The sequence below is a fragment of the Lipotes vexillifer genome, unplaced genomic scaffold (assembly GCF_000442215.2).
Source record: "Lipotes vexillifer unplaced genomic scaffold, Lipotes_vexillifer_v1.1 scaffold693, whole genome shotgun sequence".
Classification (NCBI taxonomy): domain Eukaryota; kingdom Metazoa; phylum Chordata; class Mammalia; order Artiodactyla; family Lipotidae; genus Lipotes; species Lipotes vexillifer.
This window is the reverse complement of record NW_006783500.1, coordinates 822,308-832,509: the sequence shown is the minus strand read 5'-3', so window position 1 is coordinate 832,509 and position 10,202 is coordinate 822,308. Positions and strand designations below refer to the sequence as shown.

General features: G+C 40.0%; 1 protein-coding gene across 9 annotated transcripts in view; it reads left to right on the top strand.

The window, feature by feature from the left end:
* Positions 1 to 10,202, top strand: part of RIMS1 (regulating synaptic membrane exocytosis 1) — a 484,376-nt gene that overhangs the window by 469,214 nt on the left and 4,960 nt on the right. For all 9 annotated transcript variants that reach the window (XM_007456124.1, XM_007456122.1, XM_007456125.1 and 6 more), the window contains 2 exons: positions 5,612 to 5,750; positions 8,419 to 8,531. In XM_007456124.1, the coding sequence (XP_007456186.1) occupies positions 5,612 to 5,750; positions 8,419 to 8,531 (252 nt within the window). The remainder of the gene's footprint in view (positions 1 to 5,611; positions 5,751 to 8,418; positions 8,532 to 10,202) is intronic.

Genomic DNA, 10,202 nt, shown 5'->3' with positions numbered 1-10,202 from the left:
GGGGCCCCCCCCCCCCCCGCGAACGTCCACCAGAGAACTCAGAATTTCGACCCCCTACAACGAGTTCCTCTCCCTTTCCAGTAAGTGGCACCGTCATCCAACTAGTTATCCTAACCGAAAACCTAGACGCTCGTGATTGTTCCAGTTTTCCTGGACCAGAGCGCGCTCGGGCTGTCAGCTCCGCCGCAGGACAAGCTCAAAGCCCCTCCTCGCGTATCCCTGCGGCTCCCCCAGCCGCGACCGCGACCGCCGTGTTCTCTCTCCTTAGGTAGGAAAGCTTCCCCGTCCCCTGCCTCTTCCACTCCTACTCTTGCACTTCATTCCCACTCAGCAGCTCGAGGGGCCCTTGGAGAAGGGAGATCAGACCGTGACCCTCGCCTTGCTTTCCCGTTACGGTCAGCGCAGAGTCCCCGCGGCCGCCCAGCGGGGCTGCTCCGCCAGCCTCTCCCCGCGCACGTCTCAGACCCGCCAGGGGAGGTCAGGCCCTCCTCAGGGTCCGCCTCTTACTCCTCTGCCTGGAATATCCTTCCTTCAGACCCTTGCACGGCGGCCTCCTTTTCTACAAGTGGCCTCCCGCGCCCAGCTGATCCAAAGGAATTCACTCGACTGAGACAGGCTCTTCTTTATTTTTGTATGATGATTACCAGTATCTAAAATTATCATTTTTTAACGATAATTTATATTATCTTTATTATATAAGTTATATTAATTTATGCTATCTTTATTTTTTAATTGAAGTGTAGTTGATTTACAATATCATGTCAGTTTCAGGTGCACAGCAGAGTGATTCAGTTATGCATATACCTATCTATCTACATACCTATCTATTCTTTTTCAGATTCTTTTCCATGATAGGTTATTACAAGATACTGAGTAGAGTTCCCTGTGCTATACAGTAGGTCCTTGGTGTTTATCTATTTTATATATAGTAGTGTGTATATGTTACTCCCAAACTCCTGATTTATCTCTCCCCCTTCCCCCTTTGGCAACCCTAAGTTTGTTTTCTATGTCTGTGAGTCTATTTTTGGTTTGTAAATGAGTTCATTTGTATCTTTTTTTGTCAGAGTCCACATGTAAGTGATATTTGTTGAAAATTATCATGTTACCCGACCTGTTTCAGTTATTTATGGTATGTGATATCCCGTCTTATTACTGGTGTAGCTCCAACACCTAGAACGATGCCTGTTAGATTATAGGCCCTTGGTACTTAATGAGTATTTATAGAATGAATTAATAAGTCAATAAGTTGTTTCTAAATATAGCATCTCTAAATATGAAAAAGGAGAGTTCATATATAAATAGGACACATTTTGGAACATTCTGTGAGAGAAAATCTGCTCTTCTAAAGCATGTGTAAAATACTTACCCCCAATAATTGGATTTTACTAATTTTTGTGTGTTTGTGAATGTACAAGTTTTCTAATCCTTTTGTTCTTTGTATAGTACTTAGGACAGAAGTTTCAGGTCAAAGGTTTCATGACATCATTTGATAGCAAACTTCATGTCTTTATCTGGTTAATGATTCTTCAGTGGATACAAGTAATTATTAAATACTGGTGGTATCTTGAACAGACATAACAGTATTTTCTAATATTTAATGGTTTAATACATTATATTGGTATTAAAAATGACATATGTAACATATTTATGCTATAATTATAGAGAGATGAATACAAATAATTATATACACTTGTATAGAATATATGTGATTCTAACAATGTTTTCAGATGAACTTGTAAGCCCTTATGAAAATGTATACATGAAAGTATCTGTGTAGCTAAACTATTGGTCTGTTTGTAAAATTAATCAGATCAGACGCTGTGTTTTCCTAAACTGTGGTATAATGGAATGATCACAAGACTGTGGTTCAGAAAATCAGGTTTCTCATCCAGCTTCTGGGCTAAAGAGGGAGATGCTGAACAAGCCTTTGTTCCCACTAGAATGTAAGCTCCATCAGGCAGAGGTTTGTGCCGGTTGTGATCACTGCTGTATCACCAGCATACAGAAAAGGCAAGGACCAGTGCAAGTGCTGGACAGATATTTGTTGCATGAATGTACAGTTTCCACATCTATAAAACAATGTTCCTTCCAACCCTTACATTCCGGATAATAAGAGAGCCCTTTGAATACAAATCAGACAGATTCATGGCTGGAATTGCTTACCCAGCTGTTACCCGGGCCTTTCTACAATTGTCTAGTGCATCAGAACTCTTTGAGATGCATACTTATTAACATGAGTAAGATGAGAGATATCGGTCCATGATTGCCATCTTCAGAAGGACTAAAACAAAAACTTTAAAATGAAAAACTATTATTCAAATCCACAAAATTAAATAAGTATAAAAGAAAGTTCAATAACCAGCCTCTGAAACGATGGTTTTGCAGTGTGTAGCACTTACATTTTGAAAGCTATGAAGGTTTAAAACTGCTGTAAGGATTTGGGGACACCCTGTAGATACACCTTTCTTGGAGAAAACTTGATATTGCCATTAAAAATACAAATTGATAAAGAACCCTTCACTTTTAAATGTTTTCTTTTCATTCATTGAACAAGTATGTCATGACCACCACGTGTAACAGGTGTTAGGAAATGCAGGAGAGGCCAGGCTCTGACAGCCTCTCCCCATCATCTGGATGGCCAGGCACACAGAGTCCCCTGGCCGGACTCAGAATCAACACCGGAAACCCTGCAGAGGAAAACTGAGGACTGGGGGCTGCTGACCAGACAGCGGCCCCTCCTGACCACCGTCACTCACAGCCTCCCCAGTACAGCCACCAGGACCAACCCAGCCGTGGGGCCCACCATCCAGTCCCTTCACGTCCTCCAGACCGAGGCTTGATGAGTCCCCTTTTTAATAAAACCATTGCTGCTCTGCAGCCGACACTCTCCATCCCCCTTCTCCTGCCTATTTTTATCTGTAGCACAGATTACCAGGCCTATTACGTATATTTGTTGATTTGATCATTGCCTTGCTTGTATACACACACGTATGTAAGCTCCATGACGGCAGAAAATTTGTTACTCATCAGTATATACCCAGCACCTAGAACAGTGTGGGACACCTGGTTGGTGCTTAGTAAATATTTGTTGGATGGATGGATGCATAGATGGATGCATGGATGGGTAAATAATTGAACAACTGAATGAACAGATACTCTAACCTGAACCCCTTGCAGCTGATTCTCTTAACTGTTTCTCTCCAGTTTTCAGTATTCCCCCACCATATAGATTTAAATTTTACCCTCATTTCTCTAGCTATCAACCTCATTATTTTCAATAGAATTTGGTGTTCTACCCTCGTTTATTGCCTCAGGCTGCCTGCGGTAAACATTTTTCACGATTCTAGTTGGCTCACTTGGGTAATACGCCCTAGGAGCTTGCCCCTTCCCCTCAGGTGGGGTGCAGCCAATACGCACGCAGGGATGGAACATTGCTCTACACGGTGACTTCATACAGGAGCTACATCTAAGACGGAGGCACAGGATACACATAAATTAACACCCAAACTAAGCTAAACAGCACCCAGAGGCCAAAGGTGAAGTCCCTGCCTTGAGGAAGTGTACAAATTCTACAGTGACAAGTCCAGTGGGCAACACAGAGACCAGAAAGAGGACAGGTGGAGAATCCAGAGCCATAGGTGAGAAAATGGGTACGTCCATGGGAAGGTTGCTACAAGGTTTCTAAACGGCAAGTTAGAAACAGTTAATAAGATCAAACAGATTCCTACCCATTCACTAGCATTTCAACTTCTAAAACTTTACTCTATAAAAACTCCTGTAACAACTGGAAACATCCCAAATGCTCATCAGTAAAGAGATGGTTTAATTGTGATGCCACATAACCATACAATGAAACAGTACCATTTTTAAAAGAATATAGACCTGTTTGTATTGTATAATTGTGTTTAGTGGGATGAGAAAATGCACTTTCTTACGAGAGCTCTGATTCATACCACTGTTCGCGATACTAAGGATAACGGTGAGGAATATTCCCCACATCCCTCTCCTTGTAGAAATTAATTTCAAATTGGTGAAACAACAACAAACAAATGAAGCTTTACTAGCAGACGGAGCAGCGTCATGAAGAAATATAAAGCGTGGCAAGGGGATAAAGAGTGATGAGGTTAAGAAAAAGCCTCCCTGAGGAGGTGATGTTGGAGCAGAGTCCTGAATAAACAAGAAAATCAGAAGGACAGACTGAGGGCAAAGCGCCCAGAAGCAGCATGCTTGGGGTGTCCAAGCAGCTGCAAGGAAGACAGAGTTGAGGGAAGGACAGTGACCACGTGGTATGCGGGGAGGGAAGGTCTGAGAGGCAGCCAGGGACCCGATCCTACGCATTTTGGAGCTATGATAACAGTTTGGACTTTCTTTTAATTTTGATTGATAAACCATCAGAAGATCTTGAGAAGGGAGTGACATATTCCAATTTACGCAGCATGGCTGTTATATAGAGAATATTCCACATTGAGTCCATAGGATATAACCCACAACATCCTTTATTAGACAATTTACAAAAGTGTTGCAGTGACCCAAAATGAGAGGAAAACGTTCGGTTTTCATACAGTTTTATTTAGGAATGTTTTTAGGCATCTTGTTCACAGGGGTTTTATGAGGATTGAAAAGGTTATATGTATACACATATGTATGTATTTTATGTATGTGGTTATGTACATAGAGCATTTTTCATGTATTATTCATTGGTATTAAATGACACTATGTGAAAATAAAATGGAAAGAAAACGAGAAATGCATACAGAATGTGTAGGTAGAAAAAGCACGGCAGGTTGTAAAAGTCTAACAGTTTGTCTAACCTTTCGATATTGCTCTAATCAAATAAATATTTTAGAATTCCATATCCTTGCTATGAATAGTATACTGCCTAGTGCATTTCAAAGGGGCTCAAGAAAGTTGCTCTGAACTTAGAGTTTATCAAGGAAATAATCAGCCAGTATGATTCACAGTGTAAAAAGAGACTCAGCCCAAAACTGCGGTCAGAAGGCTACAGCTGGGTCGAAAGGCCATGCATAGCTGCGCAGTCTGGAATTAAGATAGTACCTGTTCTGCCTACATAGGTAACCTCTGTGTCATGTCAGATGAGATCGTCTATGTTACGGTGTTGCAAAAATCTTTCAATAAAGTGCTGCTTTTTTTTTCTTTGTGAGGATTGCCGATACCTGGCAGTACCAACACAGCGGTATTTTTCACGCTGAGTTCCAAGTGCCTCTTCTCTTTTAAAGGACATGGTCCATTCATTTAGGTTTGTCCCCATGCAGTTGGAGCATCCCTGATTAGGGGAAACCTGTTAGGTTCCACAGAACAGTTCGTGCAAAATCCAGTTTTTCACTGAAGTTGACAAATTTAGCAGCAATACAAGGAGTGCATTTTGCCTCATTGGGACACAGGCAGCTGGTCTGCCTTCCGCTGCTACCCCCTTGGCCAAAGCATCCTTTGGCAAAGAGATTTAATTAATCAGAGTATTCTCTTAGACACTACTTTTCTGTGTAGATTTTTAATTATATGCATAATTAACTATTGTACTTGCAGAATCAATCGATATTCAGGGGGAATCGTCTAAAACAAACTTAGAGTTTCTTTTACTCTCTCCTGTCAGAGTCAGGCCACAAGAAGTTGAAAAGCACCATCCAGAGGAGCACAGAGACGGGAATGGCAGCCGAGATGAGAAAGATGGTGAGGCAGCCGAGCCGGGAGTCTACGGACGGCAGCATCAACAGTTACAGCTCCGAGGGAAAGTAAGTGGCCTCTGCACATCCACGTGGCCCGGGGCCAAGGGTCCTGTAGTCACAGGGCAGATAACAAGGTCCCCAGGTTGATCCTGCAGCTTCTTTATACAGCCAGGAGGTCAACCATCCATTTGAAAACAGCCTGACCTCTTTGGATACACACACACGGACACACCTCTGCACCTGGTCACACAGACATTTCAAAGGGATGAAGAAATTGGTGGGTGAACGTGAATAAACTAACTTCTATCATCCAGAAAATCTCAGAATAGTCCATGATCGGATGTTTATTGTAGAAATGCCACATTTAATGGATTCTTTCATATGGGAAACTCATTGTCTGGCCCAGTTACCAAAATCTGAATTAAAACTTAGAAGTGTGGAACTAATTGCCCATATTCCTACTTTTCTCCAAACTATTTTGGGCTCTAAGTTGTTGTTAAGTCTAATGTTCTCATAATAGCAACTTAAAACTTCTTGTTTTTAAAACATCACAAATTCATTTTTACCTTAGGAAAAAAATCCCAGGAGCTATTTGCTTCATTATTTTTCTGATTAAAGAATTTTAGTGTATCCTGAAATTAATTAATTTTGAAAAAATATAACTAGATTTCTGTTCTGGTTACTTGATATGATTTTTACCATTTCATATAGATCTTGCACAAAACCTGCATTTTCCTATGCTTGAGAATTTTTCTGGTAAAATTGAACTTTTACTAAGGTGATAGATAACAAGTAATTAGTATCCTACAGTGGGTTACTTGGGGATTGACCATGTTCAAGTTTTCCGTAATTATTACCATTCAAATATCTTTTACCGATTAATATTAACGATTTATTTTATTTTACTGGCATTTTTCTATTCTGTTCAGAAAATAAAGTACACGCTGCCAAGTTAATGTTCATGATAGGCTTTCCCATTCCTAAAACTAGTGAATCCCTCTATTTGCTCCGATGAGTGATATGCATCCTCCCAGCAAGATACAGCCAAGAACAAAAATCAGAAGGCATGATGTTATGTAGTTAACCTTGCTGACAAAATACCAATATTTGCTGAAGTATTATGAAGCAATCTACAAATAGAGAACTAGAGACACTATTTTCGGATATAAAAATTAACAAATCTAGATTGGGATTGACATATACACACTACTGTATATGGAGTAGATAACTAATAAGGACCTACTGTATAGCACAGGGAACTCTACTCGATACTCTGTAATGGCCTATATGGGAAAAGAATCTTAAAAAGAGTGGATATATGTGTATGTATAACTGATCCACTTTGCTGTACACCTGAAACTAACACAACATTGTAAATCAACTCTACTCCAATAAAAATTTTTAAAAAGTAAAAATTACCAAACCTAATAATATTTACCTAATAATATTTACCATGAATAAGCCACTTAACCTCTCATAGATTTATAGTCTCTAGATGGGATAATCATTAATACCCTATCTAATTCCTTTGATTGTGAAGAAATAATATGTGTGAAAGCACACTGGAAACAATCAATCCTTATAGAAACCTGTTTATTCAAAAAAATACTTATTGAAGTCCAACTATGTAACAAGCCTGGTTCTTGTTACCCAGGAGATGTCAGTAAACAAGAGCTCAGTCACTGCTCTGAGAGAGCCTGTAGCCTGGGGCTCCAAGCAGTCCTGGTGTTGTGAGAAATAGACGTACGTTAACCAATTCATTTCCATTTGAATTAAATAAAGATCTCAGGTAATATGAAATTTTAATTCTTTCAAAAATGAAGAAATTAAACATTTTGGTTTGTAAATAAGAATTTGTACTATGCTATAATATTTATTCAAGAAATTATTAGCCATTTCTTAACATTTAGCGTTAATGTTACTTAATGCTCATGAGCAATTATTTATGTATTAGTTCATGACATAAAAGTTTGCACCTTGTGTCTTACGTCACTGATACATTTATGTAGGGATTTGTATTTGTAAAGTGTGCAGAAAAATTACTACATTAAAAACTATAACTGAGCTCTCCTGAATAGAACATCAGGTCTTTTTTTAAACTTTTTATTTTTTATTGGAGTATAGTTGATTAACAATGTTGTGTTAATTTCAGGTGAACTTATGGTTACCAGGAGGGAAGTGGGGGAGGGATAACTGGGAGATTGGGATTGACATGTACACACTGCTATATTTAAAATGGATAACCAACAAGGACCTACTGTATAGCACAGGGAACTCTGCTCAATATTATGTAACAGGGGCTCCCCTGGTGGCGCAGTGGTTGAGAGTCCGCCTGCCAATGCAGGGGACGCGGGTTCGTGGCCCGGTCCAAGAAGATCCCACATGCCGCTGAGCGGCTGGGTCCGTGAACCATGGCCGCTGGGCCTGCGCGTCCGGAGCCTGTGCTCCGCAACGGGAGAGGCCACAGCAGTGAGAGGCCCACGTACCGCAAAAAAATATATATATATATATATATGTATAATGTAAAAACATCAGGTCTTAAATTGACAGTTTAGACCTTTTCGCAATCAGTGCTGAGCTTCATGGGCTTGGTTCAGAGGAAATGCAAAGAATCAGTAAGTAAACCGATTGCCTCAGTACTTTTTGATTCATGACCATAACTCGTCATCTAATGAAACTAATGAAAAGAGTTCTAGAAGATCTAATGTCTTGATTTTTGTCCTTTTGGTAATAGCTTAATATTTCCTGGAGTGAGACTAGGAGTGGATAGTCAATTCAGTGATTTTCTTGATGGACTGGGACCCGCCCAGCTTGTTGGCCGCCAAACCCTCGCCACCCCTGCAATGGGTAAGAATAATTTTTTTCTGTAGGAAAACTGGTATTTCATGCTTGATAAGATCATCTAAAGTAGCATAATAAAATAATAATAATGAAAAAATCAAGTAGCATAATAGTAATACAAGAGAGAAGCAACATTTTAGCTCAGGTGTTGCTGGTTTCAAATGACTATTCTAATATTTAATGCATTTTTCTAACTTGAGATATGCAAAATGAATAAAGTTAGTCATTAATCTCTGAATTATCAAAATTCTGTTAAGACAGAGAGTCTACAGTAAGTCCAAATGTAAGAGAAGGGTAGAATTTTATAGCACAGAAAAAAAGATGGATTATTCAATCAAGGAGATTGGCATAAGTGCCTAGCTATGCAAAAAAATATTAATGAAATTACCTCCCTACTTCAGAACTTAAAAAAATAATGTTTTGGGAGCTTCCCTGGTGGCGCAGTGGTTGAGAATCTGCCTGCCAGTGCAGGGGACACAGGTTCGAGCCCTGGTCCGGGAAGATTCCACGTGCCGCAGAGCAGCTAAGCCCATGTGCCACAACTACTGAGCCTGCGCTCTAGAGCCCACAAGCCACAACTACCAAAGCCCGCGTGCCTAGAGCCTGTGTTCTGCAACAAGAGAAGCCACCGCAATGAGAAGCCCGCGCACCACAACGAGGAGTAACCCCTGCTCGCCGCAACTAGAGAAAGCCCACGCGCAGCAACGAAGACACAACGCAGCCGAAAACAAATTAATTAATTTTTAAAAAATTTGGACTCAATTGTAAAGGAGAAACGGGGTGGAGAAAGACACTGGAAAATACTGAAAATCACTTAAAGTAATGTTTCTATACTCTTGGAGTGGGAAAGAACTTCCAGACCAAAGCCAGATAAACTTCTGCTAGCAAAATATGCCATATGTAAAGTTTAAAAAGATGACAAATGGAGAAAATTGTATGCAACATGTGAAATAGGTATTTCCTGAAGGACATGAGATTCCAGCTTGAAAGAACCCATAGAGTAGTCAGCAAAACGCATGAGAATAGGTCAACACAAAGACATCATCGTGAGATTTTACAGCGCCAGAGGTCGATAGAACACCCCACAAGTTTCCTAAGAGGAAAAATAATTTTATGCAGACTATCAAAAATCTGCTTCTCATTGCACTCTTCAATAATAATACTGGAATCCAGAAGATGAGCATGACCTTCGAAATTCTGAGTAACAATTGATTTCCAATGAAGACTAAAATAGCCAGTCAAATCATCAAGTAAGTATGAGGCTAGAATAAATACGTATTCAGACAGGAACGGTCTCAAAACATTTTCCTTATACCCAGCATTGCTCGGAAAGCTATTGGAGGATATACTTCAACAAAATAAACCAAGTGAATGTAAAAATTGTGAACTAAAAAAGAGGACTATGACATCCAGTAAATAAATGCTTCCACACAAGAGAGCAATGGGTGGGATACCCAGGACGGTAGTAAAGGAAAATGTAATAAAACAGCTGCAATGGGCTTTATAAGCAACCTGTCCAAGCTGTATCAATAGCATGTCAGATTCGTAAGACAAAATCTATAGAACACCTGATATACTTGATTTTATGGAAGAGATAAACAACCAGGAGAGAGTAAGGGGTTGAATCAGTGATACATCCATAAAAATGTCAGCAAGGGCTTTTTAAAAGACACTTAG